This window comes from Cavia porcellus, unplaced genomic scaffold (assembly GCF_034190915.1).
Source record: "Cavia porcellus strain 051 isolate PalLab524CR breed Dunkin Hartley unplaced genomic scaffold, mCavPor4.1 scaffold_6, whole genome shotgun sequence".
NCBI classification, from domain to species: domain Eukaryota; kingdom Metazoa; phylum Chordata; class Mammalia; order Rodentia; family Caviidae; genus Cavia; species Cavia porcellus.
Genome location: NW_026947489.1, coordinates 22302808 through 22322950, shown reverse-complemented (window position 1 = coordinate 22322950; position 20143 = coordinate 22302808). Strand labels below are relative to the sequence as shown.

The 20143-nt window shown below is 39.3% G+C and overlaps 1 protein-coding gene across 3 annotated transcripts in view; it reads left to right on the top strand.

Moving 5' to 3' along the window:
- Positions 1-20143, top strand: part of Blm (BLM RecQ like helicase) — an 81088-nt gene that overhangs the window by 22397 nt on the left and 38548 nt on the right. For 2 of the 3 annotated variants that reach the window (XM_003475754.5, XM_063250067.1), the window contains exons 2-8: positions 2447-2548; positions 4057-4754; positions 7037-7193; positions 11016-11140; positions 14422-14554; positions 14860-15491; positions 17766-17957. In XM_003475754.5, the coding sequence (XP_003475802.1) occupies positions 2451-2548; positions 4057-4754; positions 7037-7193; positions 11016-11140; positions 14422-14554; positions 14860-15491; positions 17766-17957 (2035 nt within the window). In that variant the 5' untranslated portion in view covers positions 2447-2450. The remainder of the gene's footprint in view (positions 1-2446; positions 2549-4056; positions 4755-7036; positions 7194-11015; positions 11141-14421; positions 14555-14859; positions 15492-17765; positions 17958-20143) is intronic. The other variant, XM_063250068.1, reaches the window with a different exon arrangement.

Genomic DNA, 20143 nt, shown 5'->3' with positions numbered 1-20143 from the left:
TACTGTGGGGGAAAATAGTGTGTAGGCAGATAGGAAGGTAGGTAAGTGGGAGGGTGGATACATATATGGATATAAAGATAGAGATTCATACAGAGAAAGAGGAAAGGTTTTTAATTTGTAAGGCACCTTAGCATATGCAGGGATTAATCAGTGCTGCTGGGCATGGTGGCACATGACTGTAAACCCAGCACTCGGAAGACTAAGGTAGGAGAATTGCCACAAGTTAGAGACCAACCTGGACTACATAGAGGGTTCAAAACCAGCCAAAAACAAATAAACAAAAAATGCGTGTTATTTGGGGAAGTGGCTAGTTCCAACCAACTCTGAAACAAGAACATGTGCAAAATGGAAGCTGGACTTGGTGGTGCACACCTGTCATCCCAGCACTTTGGAGGCTGAGGCATGAGGATTGCTGTGAGGATTCCTGGACTACATGGTGGTTCAAGGCCAGCCTGAACTGCATAGTGAGACTGTGTCTCAAAAAAAAGCCTGGAACATCTTTCCACCATATGGAATCTGACTTAGATGGCTAAGATTATGCCATGAAGACTGAAGAGCCTTCCTGAAAAGGCTTCCACTAGCCAAACAAAACCATTTGGGAATCCTAAGGATTCTCAAGTACCATAGCTACCGAGCTGAGATAGACCCAGTATATTTTGACCTATAAGTTCAGAATGGCTTGGGGGTGAGGGGAGGGTAAAAGCTGTTGGAGGTGGTTAGAGAATGAACTCATCATTTTGAAATTGATGTTTTCAAGCTTAACAAATGAATAAGGTAGGACTACATTTGAATATTGCCATTTTTATTTTGCTTTTTGAGATAGGATCTCACTGTGTAGTTCAGTCTGGTTCTGAACTTATTGTGTAGCCCAGGCAGGCCTTGAACTCACTGAAATCCTTCTGTCTCAGCCTCCTAAGTGCTGGGTTTACAGGATGCACCACTACATCTGGCTGAATGTTGCCATTTTTGGAGTTGGACTTCTGAGGACCTCAGGGTGTGTGTGTATAGATGAAAAATGTTAGACAAATTTGATAATTGTTGAATCTAGATGATAGGTGTGTGTGTGTGTGTGTGTGTGTGTGTGTGTGTGTGTGTGTGAACTTTGTTGAAATGTAACTCATACCACAATGGCTTACTCTATGATTAAATATCAAGAAGCTATAGCAGAAATAATGCCTCTTTCAGAGATGGTGGGAGAAAATCTTCACAATCTTTTTATCAAATTCAACAAGGGGTGATTATTCAACTGATGTAATTTAATAATTAATGAGTGAAACACAACTTACATAAAACTTCACAAATACCATATAGCATTATTAATCCTCCTAAGATGCATAGTATAAGGTAAAAGCCAGTGTCTGGTAAAGATACAGCAGAAAAAGAGGTTATAACTATCAGCTGAAATAAAATGTTTTGCTGACCATAGATCACAACTATCTTTCTTTAGCTCCAGGAATTTTAAGGTGACATAAGCTATACGTTTTCCTAGGCAATAGCTCAACAATACAACAGTTTATTATATAAGGAACATAAATAAATATGCTTAGTAAAGTTGTTCTTTTAGGTTTAGAATGATGTCTTGCTGGTGACCCTTCACACTCGTTGGTGGTGCAGTTCTTTCCCCATTTCACCTACAGCCAGAGAATTCAATTGTTTGTTTGTTCTTTGGGTTTTCTGTTTGCTTTGATCATTCCCTCCTGTCTCACTCCTTGTTTATTTCCATTTACTTTTTGAGCCTTGGCTGGGCCCGTTTTTCTGTGATCCCTTCCCTAATAAAATCCCTCCTCTAATATCTGTTGTGCCTTTGTGTATGGAGGAAGAGAAGGGGAAAGAGGTCATTTTGTTATTCAAGAAAGCTTTCAGTGGGGCTGGGGATTTAGCTCAGCGGCATAAGCACCTGCCTTGCAAGTGCACCGTTGTGAGTTGGATCCCTGGTACCGATTAAAAAAAAAATTAAAATAAAAAAAAAAGCAAAACTGACCTTTAAAATATATATATAAAAGCTTTCAGTGAAAGGTTATATATTTTATGTGTCACTAGATACAAATATCAAAACAATATGTGGATCAAAAAAAATTTTTTTTGAGATAGGGTTTCACTGTGTAGTTTGTGGTATCCTTGAAATCACTGTGTAGCCCAGACTGGCCTTGTGGCAACCCTCCTGCCTCAGCCTCCCAGGTACTGGAGTTTACTAATTTTTAGAATCCTCTCATAACTGTGGGCACAATTAGAACAATGCCTGTTTGAATTGGGCTTGGTAGCACATGCCTATAAACCTAGCACATGGCAGGCTAAGGCAGGTGGAACATGAGTTTAAGGCTAGCCTGGGCTACGTAGTGAGACCCTAACGTAAAGGGAGACTAATGCTTGTTTGAATCTGGTTCTACAAACATTGTGAGTAGTGCAACATACCTAACTCTACTGATGCTTTCCCCTCACCTTTCAGGAACATGGCTGCTGTTCCTCTAAATAATCTGCAAGAGCAGCTAGAGCGCCACTCAGCCAGAAAACTTAATAATCAATCAAGTCTTTCAAAACCAAAATCTTGGTAAGTACATTGGATGGTTTGCACCATCCAATACAGGCACCAAGTTACTGTATTAGACAAATGAGGTCTCTCACGTCTTTCATCTCCGTGTACAAATGAGATGAAGCAGAGGTTCAGTGACTGCTCACATTACAAATCAATGGTAGAGCATGATTTAAGGAAACCTCATTGTGTAAAAGATACATTGCCGTGAATCTCCTCTGGATATCTGTCCCCTCCCTTCAGCACACTCATCCCAGTGTTCTTCCCACTTTCCGTCGCAGCTCTGAAGTCCTTTCCTGTGCCTTTAGTTATACAGTCATGGCTGCCTCAGTGTCCTGAATTGATTCAAAATGTTTACCTTTCATGGTCGTTGTGACTTTGAGAAAGAGTCAAAAGTCTCATAGTGCCAGATCTGATGAATAAAGTAAATGAATGGGACACACAGAAATTTTTTAGTTCACGTAAATTGCCATAAACATTTTTAATTGATTGAGGACATCGGGATAGCCACAGAAAGACATTCACAAAAGAAGACTTAAAGAACTGCATCAGAAAAGGGCAAGAATGGCAGATGTTCAAGTGACAGAGAGTATTTTGAGGAGGATTAATGACAAAGTGTCTTATTGTAATACATTTTTACTTTCAATTGAGACATTCATATTTTTATTATACTTCATAATGCACGTTTAATAAAGATTTGTTGAATAGATGGATAATATGCTTCCCAAAAGAATATATAAGGCAAGTGTAGCTCTCCAGTTCTCCCCCTCTCCTATAAGTTACGCTCTAAGCTCCTAATGATATGTAACAACACAGTAATTAGTATTATATGCTGTACCCTTAGCACTTGGCACACAGTGCTGCTGGGGCTTGACTTTAGACAGTCACCACTGACCTTCGTGTCAAAAAAATCTGGCAAATAGCCAGAGCTCCTGCCTCCTTTGCGTGTCCTTCAGATCTCAGCACAGCTAGCAGTTTTTAATTCTTTTTTTCCCTTTGAAATTCTTACCAGAGGAGCAAAGAGTATACACATTTGAGTTGCCCCATTCTCCATGTGCTTTGCTTCCTTCCGGAGGTGCTGATAAAAAGGCTCCCAGCCTGAGAAATAAAGTATAAGGATGGCCTGGGTATGCTCCAAACTGAGTTGCCAGCCTCTGAATGGGAAAGATCAGAGTGCACAAAATATAATTTAAGTTACCTGATAAATTTTCAAATCACACAAGGAGTTACATTCTTTGCTCGTTTAATATAATTAATGTCACATGCCATAGAAGTTAGTAAAAAATTTTAGTTTTGTAGAGTGGATGAGTTTGTGCATTCATTTTGCAGTACTTGCAAACTGTTCAGAGCTCTCAGTGATACCAGTGACCTGCTGCAGCACATGGACCATAGGTTCGCCACCAGTATTCTAGGGGCTGTGGATTTGACTCATTTGTGTCTGTTTAGCACACACAATGTCCTGGGTTCAACTTGTAGCACCAACAACAAATGAATTCATCTAATTCCAATATTTCTTTATTTTCCAGTGGTTTTACTTTTAAAAAGAAAACATCTTCAGATAACGATGCTTCTATAACTAGTGTGTCAGTAGCAAAAGCACCAGTGTTAAGTGATAAAGATGTGAATGTGTCAGAGGTCTTTTCCTTCACTGAGCCTCCACCTCATACTCCAAATCAACAGACAAAGGTGAATGGCTTCTTTAAAAATGCTACATCAGGACAACAAGGCCAAGGACTTGGTTCAAAACCGTTACTGGTAGATTTGTTGAAAACTTCACAGGAAGCTTTACCTGCTACTCGAAACACATCAGCTATAAAGAAACCTTATGATGCTGTTCTCAAGAAATTGGAATTTAGTTCTTCCCAAGATTCTTTCTGTACTATGGATGACTGGGACGACTTAGATGACTTTGATACCTCAGAAACGTCGAAAGTATTTGCTACACCACCTAAAAATCACCTCATAAGAGTAAGCACTGCTCAGAAATCAAAAAAGGCCAAGAGAATTTTTGTTAAGGCACCACCTCATAAAACAAGTATTGTGAAGGCAGATTTGACTCAGTCTGAAAGCCAGCCGGTGGTAGACTTGACTAAGGAAGAAAAACATGACTTGAAATGGTTAAAAAGTAGTATGATTTGCATTGATGATGACTCTGTTCCCCAAGTGCTTACAAGTGAAGATACTCAGGAAAGTAAGTCTTTGAATCGTTTGGGAGATGAAAGAGGTAAAAACTATCTTCATTTCCATATATTGAATATCTTTTCTAATCTAAAACAAGGCATTGGAGACAGTGACACATACAACTTTCATCCTTAAGAGTTTTAGGATCTGTTGACATGCTTATTGAATAATCCGTTGGCCACATTCTTGAGGTAGGACATATCAATGAAATGGAAGGTTTATGCTGCTGATATATTTCCATGAAACCAAGAGTAGCCTGGTGACTTTATACATGAAGAAAATAAGGTACATGGAAGTTAAAGTGTCGGGTTAGTGACACACTTGGAAAGTGAACCTGAGCTTTGCAGTATGTGTAATTCCTTAAGTGATACACCAAATATGGATGAATGATGCAATATAATCATGCCCGTGAAGTAAAGTCAGGCACCACGTCATTATGATGATGTATTTAACAAACTGTGTCATTAGGAATCTCGCAATTGTGATCACCACAGAGCAAACCCAGGGCCGCACCCTACGGCTGTGTGGCGTGGCCTGCACTGCACTGAACACAGTGGGCACCTGGATCACAATGGGAAAAGTTCCCGGAGCTACATACACCTAAATGCAGGGCAGACGCAGTAAAAGGAGGCTGAAGGATGAAGGGGTGCACCTGCAGGGCCCTCGTTGCTGCTGCCCAGCCCAGGACGCGGCTTCTGTGGGTGAGGCGGGGCAGGAGGAGCCTGCTTTACAAACACTGTGCTCTGAGGCCACTCGGGGTTGAAAGGTGTTTTCTTCCAATAATAAATTAACCTTAGTTCACGCTAACTTTTTTACTTTACTAGCTTTAATTTTTAACTTTTTGACTTTTTTTATAATTATTCTTAGTTTGAAACAAAAACATGCTCCTGCCTCAGCCTCCCCAGTGCTGGGATTATAGGCATAGGCTACCACCCCCAGGTGAATGTTGCTTTTGAGAAATTAAAATATTACATGAAAAAAAATTGTTAAAAACTAAGACAAACATGCACATTAGCTTAGGCCCAGTCATCCAGGTCAATCATTCTATCTCAACATCTTGTCCCACTGGAAGGTCTTTGGGACAATCATCACCTTTGCATTCTCCTAGAATTCCATTTTTTGTTTTGTTTGAGACAGGATCTCACTGTGTCATTCAGGCTGGCTTAGCCCACTAGTTAGCCCGGGCTGGCCTCAAACTTTTGGAGATCCTCCTACCTCAGCATCCAGAGTGCTGGAATAATAGGGGTGCACCACTACTTCCAGTTTGGGATACTCCTCAAAGGTAGATGACAGTACTTACCTGAGATTATTTCATAGCAACTTTTTAAAAAATAAATAGACATATACCCTAAAATAATAAAATGTATAGCCTAGTGAATACATAAGGCAGTAACATAGATATTTCCCTTCATTACATCATCTACTGTGTATTGTGCATAAGTGCATCACCATAAACACATGAGTAATGCATTTTCTTATAACACCAGAAGAATTTTTTAAATATGTTTCATGTTGTCTGTTGACTGAAATGTGGTATTTGACTATATTGTAAATTATATCTAGAGTATTTTCTGCACAGGTCTATGTCCAAAATTTGATAACTGACATAGCCGTATGTATAAGTGACAATGGTGGTAAATAAGAGATAAACACATTTTTATGAACAGATGGGGTCTCGCCCAGGCTGGCCAGACTCCTGGTTCAATCCATCCTTCTTCCTTAGCTCACAAGTAGCTGGGACTACGAGCATACAACTCCACACCCCACTCAGAGTTTTAAACACCTGAATTTCATCAAGTTTGCTGTAGGGCAAATGAGTTCTGGAAAATAATCAGTACTGAGCAGAGCTATAATGAATTTTGTTGCTGTTTCTGAAGCGAACACTTGGTAAGCACTAAACTAGATAGCACCAGCATGACATTATGTTGAGTCCAAGAGAGACTTAGCACTGTAACTGGGGAGCCTAGGAAAAGTAGATCTGTACAAGGAACAGTGTAGTGCTAATAGATTTGTTTGCTGCATGTTACTCTTACTTAAATAGAAAATACTAAGAATGGGTTTCTTGATTTAACTAGAGACAGTCATAAAAATCCCTAAGCAAATCTTCAGCCTTAATTCTGTGTCCACTGGACTTAGTCCAGTTGACTCACTAATCTCTTAGAAGGAAGTCAGCCAACATTAATGCGGGAAAGGACAGGACTCCTTGTGGCGTGCTGCAACTGTTCCTGGTTTGCCCAGAGCACTCCCTCCTAAGTGCTTGTGCCATGTTCTTTCTGTCTCGTTAACTATTAAAATAGCCTGTGTTTGCCTCCTGCTTTACTTTAGATAATAATGAAAAGCACAATGAGGAAGATGTTGAACTATATTCAACTGAGAAGGCTACGTGTGTTGAGCATAATGACGATGATTATATCGATTTTGTCCCACCTTCTCCAGAAGAACAAAGTATTTCTGCCTCTTCCTCTTCTTTGAAATGCTTTAGGTAAAATAAGTAATGGTAAACATTATTTGTTTATGGGATACTTTTTTCTTTCTTTCTTTTTTTTTTTTTTTTTATTGGTACCAGGAATCGAACTCACAACTGCCTGCTTGCAAGGCAGGCGCTTAGGCCGCTGAGCTAAATCCCCAGCCGTTATGGGATACTTTTAAGTGATGTAATTTAATTATATAGTATCAGGGCCAGGGATTTAGCTCAGCGGCCTAAGCACCTGCCTTGAAAGCACAAGGTCATGAGTTCGATCCCTGGTACCCAAAAAAAAAAAAAAAATATATATATATATATATATATATTATATAGTATCATTTCTACATAAACATGCTTTGTGCTTCTTGTGCTTCTGCAGTTTATCTTGCATCTAAATGAAGGCATCAAAAATTCTTCTTTATATATTCTTGAAAAATTAGTAGTGCTCTAACATTATAACACTCATTAGATTAATTACATGAAAAAAAAGATTAATTACATGAGGCCATAAATGAATCTTGTGTAGTTGATTCTGACATGAGGGATGTAAAATATTGCATTTCCAGACTCCTAGACTTGAAAAGCTAATTCACACAGCTAATTTGTTCACAAAGCTAATTCACTGTTTGAGAAATGAATTTATATATATATATATATATATATTGGGGCTTTTTAGTCCTACAAGTGAATATTTATTTGTCATTCACTGAATTTTAGTAAGTAAATGACAATATTGTTAATTGGGAATCCTAAGAGAGAAATAGACATTCTGCCAGGCCTATCAATAATTTAAATTACTTTTTTTTTGTCTTTTGAGACAGGATCTCCCTATGCAGGCGGTTTAGGCTGGCCTTTAGTTCATTTTGTAGCCAAGACTGGTTTCAAGCTTGAAATGGCCCTGCCTTAGCCTCTTGAGTGCTGGATCACAGGCATGTATCACCATGCCCTGCTCAAAATTACTGTTAATGCCTCCCCCAATCTAATTTAACAGTCCACTTCTGTGGTGGAGTGTATACTATACTATTTAATCATTATTTTGATGAGAAGTAGATCCTTGTAGCATATCATCTTAATTTAGGAAGGAAGAAGGTATCATATAATCTAGTTTCATTTCTCCTGTTTTGTGCTTTGAGACAGGGTCTCTCTATGCAGTTCAGGCTGACCTTGAGTTCACTTTGTAGTCCAGGCTGGTCTCGAACGCACAACAATCCTCCTACCTCAGCCTCCTGAGTGCTGGGATTACAGGCGTGAGCCACCACGCCCAGCTTCCCCCCCCCCCGCCAATTTTGTGCTTTTAACATGAATATGGAAAGGTTTAAATGTGGTTATTGTTTGATGGCAAGACTAAAAACCATAAGGGCACTCCTCTTTTTTTTTTCTTCTCTTCCTCTTTTCCTTCCTGATGAAGAAAGGTAGAATACTGAGCACGAGTTCATCTAAATCAGCATTCTCATTTAATGAGAAACAGCAGAGCTCAGGGAAGAGCATGCAATTGCCTGGGATGAAACTCTTGATGACAGACGGACAAAGACTCAGTGCAGTGCTCCCTCCTAAGCCATCCAGGGACTTTGTTATATGTCTCGCTTTTTTTTTTTTTTCCTTTGTTTATTAAAAAGTGCATATGGCACACATGACATTATAGCCACTTTATACATTATTTCGAATGAGGAGATGTCTGTACTCCCAGAATTCAGCAAATCATTTTCTTTGTGTTTGACTCTTTAAATGTGTGTTTGATTTTTGCATTGTTATAATCAAGATGCAACAATAATTTTATATTCTGCTTTTTTCTTTACTTAAAAAATTTTCCATATTGCTCATTTTTATTCCCTTTAATGACTATACAATTTAATTGTCATGGCATAAGTAACTTTACCTAGATTGTCGGCAGTTAGAAAATGGTTATATACAAGGTTGATTCTCTCTGTATTTTACATTGTACCCTAGTATACATATCTGTATATGTTATAAATCTGAAATAGTTTTTTAAATGATACGTATAATATACATTATTTTTTAATGCTCATTGTATCCTCTGAATTTTTGAGGTTGAATGTCAGACAGTATATAATAGAGAAGAGAGAGAGATGTTTGTCTCCTGTATTCTAATGCCTCTGTAGCTAGCTGCTATGGCTTGTGTCTGAATATCCCCATAAAGCCTCATGCAAGCATAGATCAGAGGTGGCTGAATCTAGAGTATGCGACTAATCCATGGTGCAGTGCTAGGGTTATTGGCTACCTTTTGCCTGCCATAAACTTTTTTTTTGTGATGCCCCTCTGCCATGCCATCTTGCCTTAGAGCCAGCTAATTATAGACTGAAACCACTGCAAACTGAGCTACATAAACCTTTTCTGCTTTAACTTTGGGTATCAGGTATTTTGTCTCAGCAATGAAAAAAAAGTAAGACACTGGCTCTCAAAATCTTTTATTTTCAGTTCCAAATTTTCTTTTTAGCAATATTTTTCCCAAGAAGTGAGGCATTGCCAGGTGTGGGCCTATAATTCCAACAATTAGAAGTCTTAGGCAGGGTGATTACCACCAGTTCAAGGCTGGTTTGCACTATAAAGTGAGACCCAAACTGCCCCTGCCACAAAAAACCCGTGGCCTTGTTGTGTCTCAGGCTGGTGTGAACTCCTGGGCTCAAGTGTCCCTCCTGCCTCCAACTACCAAGTAGTTGGCGTGCTGGCACACATGAGTGTGCCCAGCTTCATTTTTCAGATTTATCTCCAGTCACACCCTTGCAATAACCCAAAGTTCTTTTGAGCCTCAAGTCACCCCAGAAAAGCATTGCTAAAATATAGCCATTTTCTTTGATGGTAATATGTTATTATTTAAAAATCAATACAAAAATAGTCATCAGTCTTTTGATTTAATTAGAAAACTGCACTTCAGAATTCTGTGTTGGAAAATAACAGCTGATGCCTGGATACCAAGCAAATAGAAATGTCTTTTTATCTTTCTTCCTAGTCACTTTCCCCCTACCTATCACTGAAGGTTTGCTCAAATTTGATCTCTTCAGCAAAGCCTGCTCAAACTCCAAAACAGGTTCTTACTTTGAGTTTCCACAGTACCCTCTCTTTTAACACTCAGTTCTAATTTTTTTGTTGTTTATAATTTTTTTCTATCCAATCCAACTGACCATGTTTATAGTTAATATCTGTTTGTATAATCTGTATAAGTCAGTCATCTTATACAGACCCACAACTATACATATATACATCTTGACATACCAAAAATCCAGACAAAGTGAATTAGAATCTCTTAGGTACACATGCTAAAAGCAAAGTACAGCATCTTTTATACTGGATATTAGTAGAAAAATATTTAAAAAATAATCAGAAACGATGAAAATAAATAGCCCAAAGAGTGTTAAACTTTGAATGGGCATCTGGCCCCAGAATATATGCGAGGGACAGCCACAAGGATGAAGCCAAAGAGAGATGTTGGGAACCCCTTGCTGAAAATAACAGAAGTAACATTTAGCCTGGGCCTGTGAGAACAGGTCTGATTGTGTACAGAGCTTTATGGAAGTTTTTTGGAATTAAGAAAAGAGAAAAACCTCTAAAATAGACAACACAGGGTTATGAGGAATGTGGTGCAATATGATTGGAGCCTAGGCTTGCTGAAGGAACATAATTCTCTTTAGAACTTTAAAAATATCTCTTGGGACCAGAAAATGGGAAGACTTTGAGGTCCAACTAAAGAGGCTTAGCATAGACATGAAAACATACTTCTTTTATCTGTTATATATTGTCTGACTAGTTATAGAAAAATGTTATGGGGGAATTATACATTTATTTGGTCTGTTGTATGATTGGTTGAACTTTTTTTTTTTAAAGTACATTAAAGGATCTCGATGCCTCTGACCACGAGGAGAACGTTAACACATCAAAGGACTTTTTGTCGAAACCAGAGAAATTGACGACACAGGAGCCCAATCCAGAAATCAGTATGGACTGTGATGGTATAAAATGATTTTAAGCCATCAGATGTTTAGACATATCACATATCTCAGATAATTGCTTGTGTAAACAAAGTAAGATTGCATATTCATCCTGTGGCCATATAAAACAAAATGACCAAAAAACATATTGTGCCTTATGTTCTAATATCAAAGAGTCATTTCCTGTTCATGTGTTAGCCAGTATTTGCTTGAATTAAAAAACTCAAGGCTCTCACAAGGTTCATTCTCTATATCTTAAAAATGCTACTGGTAGACAGTCCTTTCCCATACTAAGCCAGAATTTGCCTCTCTGTAACTTGAACCCTCTGAGGTAGAGATAAAGCTTCTAGAAATTGGTTTTGTTTTGTTTCCTTGAGGCTAAATATTGTCTTTTAACTTTGATAGATACTGGTTTATAGATCTTTCATCCTTGTGGTTCTCCCTTGTATATATTCTGGGGCCAGATGTCCATTCAAAGTTTAACACTCTTTGGGCTATTTATTTTCATTGTTTCTGATTATTTTTTAAATATTTTTCTACTAAATATCTAGTATGAAAGATGCCGTACTTTGCATATAGCATGTGTACCTAATGTACCTATATAGTGTTTTTGCTTCCTCTGAAATTCTATTTATTTTGACTTCTGAATTTATTGTTAGAGATGTTCCTGAAATAGTTGGTGTCCCAGGCACTCCTCAGAGCCCTACATTGTCAACTTCAGTGTAATTTTAATCCTCACGCCCGCCCTTTAATATAGTCTCTATTCTCTGTACCTTACAAATAGAAAACTAAGGTACAGGAGAGCGGACTTATTCTCTACAGTCACAGTGTTAGATAGCAGCTGACTCGAATGTGGCCAGCTTAAGGCCCTGATAGCCACCGGGCTATCTTGTTTTGTATTGTTAAGTTTCACTGATAAAGTAGCTCCTAGGCCAAGGACGCAGAACTCTCCAGCGTGTCACTGGGGCCTCCCTCTTAGCTATGATCATTGCGTGTATCGCTCTTAGTGACAGATCCACTTTCTGACCAGGCTTTTCTTGCTTCTCTTTGGAGAGTCCCAGGAAGTAAGAGGGAGCAGGAGGAGCATGGGCCCTGGAGGGACACAGACTGCCACAGAAACCTGTCTTCTCCTGTGTGCAAATGGCAGATCATTTAAGCTTCACTGGGCCTTCGTTTTCTTTATGAAGTAAGGGAAACAGTGTCTACCTTGCTGGCTAGTTATCAGAACTCGAGGTATTCTGTAGGCCTTGCCAAGTGGTGGCTGTTTTTATCTGCTAGTCTAGTAATCCTTTCAGAGAAGGGACTATATCAGGGTGGCTACTCTGTTTTCATGAACACTGCTTACTCTGTAATTATTTACTCTTACGGCTCACAAAGCGGCAATATCTTAACATGTTCTAGAATTTTGCTTGATTTAATATCAAGATCACTAGCCTTTAGCTTTTTGCAATCGATTTAAAAAAAAAAAGATTAGAACAATGCTCGGCCTCATGTTTTATCAACTCTCATTCATTAGCTGCCTCACATATCAGCGGTAAGGCCTCTGCCGTCTTGTTTGTGGGTTTCCTTTGTAGTCTGAAGTATAATCTCTGTGAAGGAGATTTGAGCCCCTTCCTATTAGCTGGGGTATTCATAGCTCTCTGAGCCTATCTTGGCTTCCATTTCCTCAGACCATTGTGCATTCTTTTCTTCCATTTTTTTTTTTTTCTTTTTCTTTGGTACCAGGGATTGAACTCACAACATGTATTTGCTAAGCAGGCACTTGTGCTGCTGAGCTAAACCCCTTGCCCCTGTGCATTCTCTTCTTTCCAGTCTGATGCTAATTTGCCTTGCATAGAAGACAGAAGTAACAGGAATTTAGCAATCCACTTCTACCATCTCAGCGTCCCTGTTTTCCAGTCACGGTAGAAGCCCATTTCTCACGCAGATGATTGTCTCCCCCTCCTCTGTCCTCTGTTGGCCCTGCTGTGGGCTCTCTACTTCTCCCTTCTTTCTGCCTTTTACCCCTCAGCTGACTGCTCCTAATTTGTACCCATGTTGCCTCATTCTCTTCTCTGAACACTTTCTCCCCCTTCTTTCTCTCCTTGTTCTCTAAGTAGACTGTTTCTCAGCCAGTTATTGTGGTACACACCTGTGGCCCCAGGTTTCTGGGAGGGCCAGGGATGTAGGATGGTGTAGAGACTGGGTTCGCTCTTTGGTACTGCAAGAAAAATAAACAGGAGCTGGGGATTTAGTTGAGCAGCGTAAGTGCCTGCCTGGCAAGCGCAAGGTCCTGAGTTCGATTCCCAGTACCAAAATAAACAAACCTATTTTACACCATACACTTTAAGCCCTAGAAGTTGAACAGGCATCTAAGCATTTTCTTTGCTTCCTTTCTCCTTCATCTAAAACATTAACTCCTTTGAAATTCTGTTTCTTAGTTATTTGACTTAACATGTTCACGATGGAACTGTAATTCTTGTCTCACTCATGGGTAGCTTGAACCACTAGAGGTATGTGCATGACTAGCATGTCTGGTTTATTAAGTGACTTATCTTGTTTGTACCACCAGAGAGTAGAACATAACTTCGTGATAGAGGGTGTTTTAGGTCCTGAGTTTGATCCCTAGCACTGCAAAAAATAAAAAAACAGAACAAAACACGTCGGCAGGCTGCCTACATTCATGGTCCAAGCATCATCTCAGGAATCGCCTCCTTGAGTCCTCTTCCGTCCTGTCTTTCCATCTCAACTCCACCTGTTTCTGTTTTCTGCTTTCCTTTGTACTGTCTTTCTCTGGGTGGTGGCAGAGGTGGCCACCAGCAATCTTTCAAGCTTGTTGAAAAGAGATGTTCTTTCTCAGTTAGCTGAGAGACTCCAGAACTATTGTAATTCTCATCAGGCTGCCTCCTATCAGCTGCTTACCCAGGAAATGGGAGAGGAGGTCTCCAGAAAGAAAACTTACGCACTGTACTGTGGTGAGAGCATCAGGGGGAAGCCTAGTGCCAGGCAGCCAAAACAGCAGGGGGCTTCTTTGTACCCTGTGTTGTCACAGTGACATTTACCCATAAAGTCAGTAAAAGAATCGTATTACTGTGTATCTTCCAGTGACTTTGCTTACCCTGAGTATTATTATCTTAAAATTAAATGAAAACATGCTATAAAATAGAGCATCTGATTTCAAGTTAATTCACAAGCAGATCATACTACAATATATTGTCGTTTATGATTTTGTGTTTATATTGCTTCACATTTTACGTCATGACTTTCAGAGTCTTAAGTCTTTGCTTCCAGTGAAAGATATTAACAACCTAATTGCTTTGTAGCCAGACCGATCAGTTTGCAGCAGCAGCTTCTTCTTGTGATGGAGCACATCTGTAAATTAGTTGACACTATTCCTCTTGATGAACTGAAAGCTTTGGATTGTGGAGACGAGCTGCTTCAGCAGCGGAACCGAAGGTACCTTGAGTTCTTTCCTTTGGGATATGTCTGGCTGCCTTTCTACCACTGTGAGTCAGAAAATAGACAGGCAAATGTGTCTCAGGTTCCCAGCCTGGACATTGCAGAAGGGTGATCATCACATGACCAAGTTCTGAATTTATTTTTCAGACTTTCCTTTAGGATTTATAGTCACATTTTTGAGACCAGGAAAAAAAGATTATATTTTATTACAATTTCTGTTTGGGTTGAAAACTGAAGATAAACTTTTGTGGCCAATCTAGTAAATTGCTTATATTTATCATAGTGTTCTCTTTTCTCTCCAGAAGGAAACTCCTAAGTGAAGCAGATTTCGCTAGAAATGATGCCAATCTTGATTCAGTGTGGAAACACAACCCTGATATACTTGGTAGCCCTGTGGAGGATGACTGCTGCCCTGCAGAGAGTTCTATTAAGGGCCCGCATGTTCCACACCTTCCCTCAAATTCTCTTTTCAGCAGGGAGTGTTTACTGAACACCACCCCAGGAAAGACAGGATTCTCAGCCACCTCGAGCACTCCTTTTGAAAGACCTTTATTCAGTTCCCATTTACAGAAGTCCTTTGTCAGTAGCAACTGGGCTGAAACACCAAGGGTAGAAAAAAGAAATGAGAGCTCTTATTTCCCAGGAAATGTTCTCACAAGCACTGCTGTGAAAGATCAGAAAAAACATGCTGCTTCAGTAAATAACTTAGAAAGAGAAAGCCAGGCGTCCCCTGATGTTGATAATTTCAATATCGATGACTTTGATGATGATGATGACTGGGAAAAAATAATGCAGGACTTAACAGCTAACAAAACTTCCACAGCTGCATGTCAGCCTATCCAGAAAGGTGGGCCACTTAAGTCAATATCAGAGAAGATTGCTTTAGCCAAGATGCACTCTCTCCCAGGGGCTTCTGTTGTTCCACATCACACTGGTAAGTTTAAAATACATTGAATGCTTAAATATTATAGGAAAACAAAATTGTCCCAAAATAGGAGTGGTGTAAGAAAAACCACAGCAAGTCATCACTGCCTGAAAACCACATTGTTTCTATGCAAATTTCTACTGTAATGTGAATTACAAATCACAATTTTAAAAGCTAGTAACTCTTTTGTCTCGGTAGCAGCTGTAGTTTTATAAAATGTGTAATTATAAGCTTTTGTAGTAAAGCTCTAAAGTCATTACAGTGTGCTTTGTCTGTAACATTTTTTAGTCCCTAAAACAGTGAAGCTCATGAGGCCCAAGTTTTCAATGATTTTTGCGATGGGGAAGAAGAAAAGGTAAATTTGTCCGCTAAAAGTGTGTTACAATTCTGGATTGATGACAAACGATTATAAAGTACTGCAACATTTTATGTCTTGAAATACTCCAATATAGGGCGGTCTAAGAAGGTTATGACTTAAAAATTTTCTAAAAGCAACTAGATTATTCTTTGGACCTAAAATCCTTTTCATTTGTTCAACAGATGTTTGTTGAATGCCTACAATGTACTATCTCCAGTGCTAGTTCTGATGATTTTTTTTGTTTTTGTTTTTTGTTTTCTTGAGACAGAGTCTCTCTATGTGGTTCATACTGGCCTCAAATTTATTGTGTAACCCAAGCTGGCCTTGGCCTCAGCTTCCTAAGTACAGACATGTACCACCAGGTCCAGCTGCAGTTTTGGTGATTTTAGAAGGATAAAGAACAAGTCATTTCTGCTTCTTGGAGCTCCCAATTTAGTGAGAAGAGCTTCTAAAGGAGTGAAGTTGGCTGCTGTAAAGACTCCAGAGTAAAGCCAAATAGAATTTTTCAACTTTACATAATCCCTATAAAGTTATCACACTGTTTTTAACTGAAATAAGTGTATATACACAGTTTTATAAAGTACAGCCCTCCCTATTTTTTGATGACTTAATACCTTGGAGGTAGTTCTCACTGCTACGCTGTTGACCTTTAAAATGGTCCTAATGGGTTTATTTTGGTATCTTGTTAGAATGTGTCATACGTGATCCTTGCAATTATCTTGGAGGTAGTTGAGTGTTGGGTGAGAGAAGCTGCCGAGCTGGCATGAGCTTCTGTTCTCTCCTGAGCCAAGGAGCCCCTGCAGGGACACACAGAGGCGACTGTGAGAGCCACTGTGAAAGAGGACTGAGAACTCAGACAACTGAGGTTTCAGACCCATTGGTACCATTCACAAAAACAAGGGAGTCAGGAGGCAGAAGTGGGTTTGGAGAAAAGCTGAGGAGGGCTATTTTGGATTTGTCAGGAGCAGTGTTCTTGAGTCACTCATTGGGACATTTCCTGTCGACAGGGGGAGATGGCTGTAGGGAGGGGGTTTAAGAAGGTATCAGGAGAGATCTAAAACTTCTTTGTATGCAGGATTTAAAATCATAGGATTTAAAAAGCTAGGTGTGGTAGTATATGCCTCAGCCTCAGCACTTGGGAAACTGGGGCAGGAGGATTATGGTGAGTTTGAGATCAGCATGGGCTACAAAGTGAGTTCAAGCCCAGCCTGAACTGTACAATGAGATACTTTCTTGGGGGAAAAAAAAAAAACCAGGACTTAGGAAATTTACAAAAAACAATGTGTGTGTGAAGAGCCCAGTCCTGAGAATCTGAAGTCTGGCAAATTCAAGGGGCAGAAGGAAAATTCAGGTGTTGTGGTATAACCCTGTATTCCCAACACTGGGAAGCTCAAGCCCACCCTGGGCAATTTAATGACTTCAAAAGACCCTGCAGGGGGTGGGATGCTTAGGACAAAGACCCTGGGTGCAATCCCCAGTACTGCAGGGGTGGGGTGCACCCAGAAAGGGGGATCTGAAGCCAGTGGAGGAGATAGAAGCAGGAGTGGGGTGCACCCAAAAGGGGGATCTGAAGCCAGTGGAGGAGTGGAAGTGTAACTCAGTAATAGAGCATTTGCCTAGCATGCACAACGCCCTGTGTTCTGCCTGCCACACTATGAAATAAAATAAAACAAAACAAATAGAAGCCCTTGAACGTTGAAGTAGCATTGAAAAGAGGAAAAGTAGTGTTGGTAGGAGCTGCAGAAAACTCAAAGATTTGATTTGGGCCTTTAGGGGTTTGCTGGTAGCCTTGGGACTGTCAGGAAGAAGCCCTGTAAAGAACACAGTGCTGTAGGTGTGCCAGTGGTTCTGCAGGGCAAGGTTAAATGCTAAAACTGTAGTTACATTAATGCACTGGTCTTTCTTAATGTTAATTGTTTTCATAGACAAGCTGACACAAAATTTAGCATCCAGAAATACAAGCCAGGAGCGCTTCCAGAGTCTTAGTTTTCCTCATACTAAAGAAATGATGAAGATTTTTCACAAAAAATTTGGCCTGCATAATTTTAGAACTAATCAGCTTGAGGCGATCAATGCCACACTGCTTGGTGAAGACTGTTTTATCCTGATGCCCACTGGTATGTATTTTTAGATATGAATTAGCAAGAAGCCATTGGCAGATGTTAAATGAAAGCTCTTTAATAGAAATAAAAGAGCACCTACACAGCATTTCTATCGTTTAGAGACCTGTTAAACCTCCCGTGCCATCCTAAGAAGTATATCATCTCATATTCTTTGTTCTAGTTATTGACATGATAAAGTTTACAGCCCTTTTAAGATTTTTAATTTAAAGCTCACTGTATTGATTTGATCTGGAATTTTTCTTTGGGAATTTTTCTTTTTTCTGAGGTAAATAAGCCTAGAAAGTGAATAACAACAAAAAAATCATTATCAGAGGCCCTGATGGTTTCTAAGTTTTTAAAATATAGTCTAGTGGTAACTGGTGGTAGAAATCAAGGGCTGCAGAGTAATAGCGTGGGCTTGAAGGGCAGCCTTGTTTCTGCTGAGCCATATGACCTCAGACAAGACACTTTACCTCCACCCATTTCCTCTTCGTCTGCAGTGGAGATGTGACTATAAAGTGTTCTGTGTGCCTTCTTGTCCCCCACTTTTTTTTTTTTTTTTTAGTACTGGGAATTGAACTCGGGACCTTGCACTTGCCAGGCCCCCTCACGTGTGCCACTGAGCTGTATCCCTGGCCTTCCCCCCTATTTTGAAGAGTCTAAGACTTTTCACTCTGCTGATGAATGTGATCTCTGTATATCTAAAATGTACCCATAAAATCTGATTGAAAAAAATTAAAGCAACAAGCAGAAAAAAGATTTTACTCTGCCAGTAAAGCTTGTAACACTGCTAATTTATAGTAATCCATATAACAGTTTTTGTATATAAGAATATTAAATAAGCAATTAGGATAAAACAAAGGAAAATCTGAAATGTTAGTACCATTAGCCCTCTCTCTATCTTTTGTTTTAGCAAGTCAGATATTGCCATCATTATTACATAATGTTGACTTGGCATCTGAATTTTTTTCCAGCTCACTTTAAAATTAAGATAATATTGACTTAATCAACCCTTCAAATTTTATTAACTCATTGATCATTCTATATCTTTGTTTCAATCCTGGTTTAACCCTTGAAAACTCTATACTGGAAGGATCCTGGCATTTTAAAGGTCCCCACCCCAGTTTCAGCTTCTTAACTGATACATATGTAACGATTCAAAATAAGGTTTATTTTAGACCAAAAAAAAAAAAATTCTTTAACCATTTACATAACGCATGTTGCGGATGTTAAAATTAATGTCTGTTAAAGGGTAAATGGCATGTCTCCATACAAATAGCTAATTATGTGTTAGAGCACTTCTTTTTATTCTTCACATCCTGTTCTTTCCTTGACATTTCCACATATATAGCAAAGTGAATTTACCTACTATTCATGTGAAAAAAAGAGTGTAATGAATAGTTAAAAGAAAAAATTGAGGTCCTAAAAACTGCTTAATACCAGCTTCTGTCATTTTAAACTAGTGAAATTGAAAATTGAATAATGCATGATCATTTCAGTTACTCTGAAGTGTGCACATGGAGCTGACAGCACAGCTGAGTAATAGAGCACTTGTCTAGCATGTATATGGCCTTGAGTTCTGTACCCAGCACTGAAGGAGACGGAGAAAAATGTGTCCTCACTGTCTTGGCTTTTTGAATTAGGGTTACGTGGCAAGAACATTTCAAAATTTTTTCTTCATCTTGTTTGGACAGCCAAGCATAGTCCTATCTTTATTTCAAAGGAGGTTAGGACCATTACTCTAATAGGAGTGCTGAGAGTTCAAGCTTCTCACCCCAGTGTTGGAAAGCTCATACTAATAATAAAAAAAGAGCTGACATCTTGCTTGTTTGTTTGTTTGTTTTTTGAGATCTGCTCTTGCTGTGTAGTCCTGGCTATGCTTAAACTCCTAGAAGTCCTCCCACTCAGCCTGCCACGTGCTGGGACTGCTGGTGTGTGCCACCACAGCGCCAAGGGGGCTGGGGTTTTGAAAGTGCCTCTAGTTAGAGAGGTGCTGGGTTGTGGTTTAGTAGTTTTTAGTACTGTATATTTCATTATATTCCAACTCTTTAAAAATATATGCATTATATAAAAAGTAATTATTTTAGGTTAGTATTATGGTTTTTATAAGCCTTTTATACTGCCAGAAATCAAAAAGTTATTATGCTTAGCTATTCCAAGTAAACTTTTTAAGCAGTTCCATTGCATTTATTTCTTGCTCT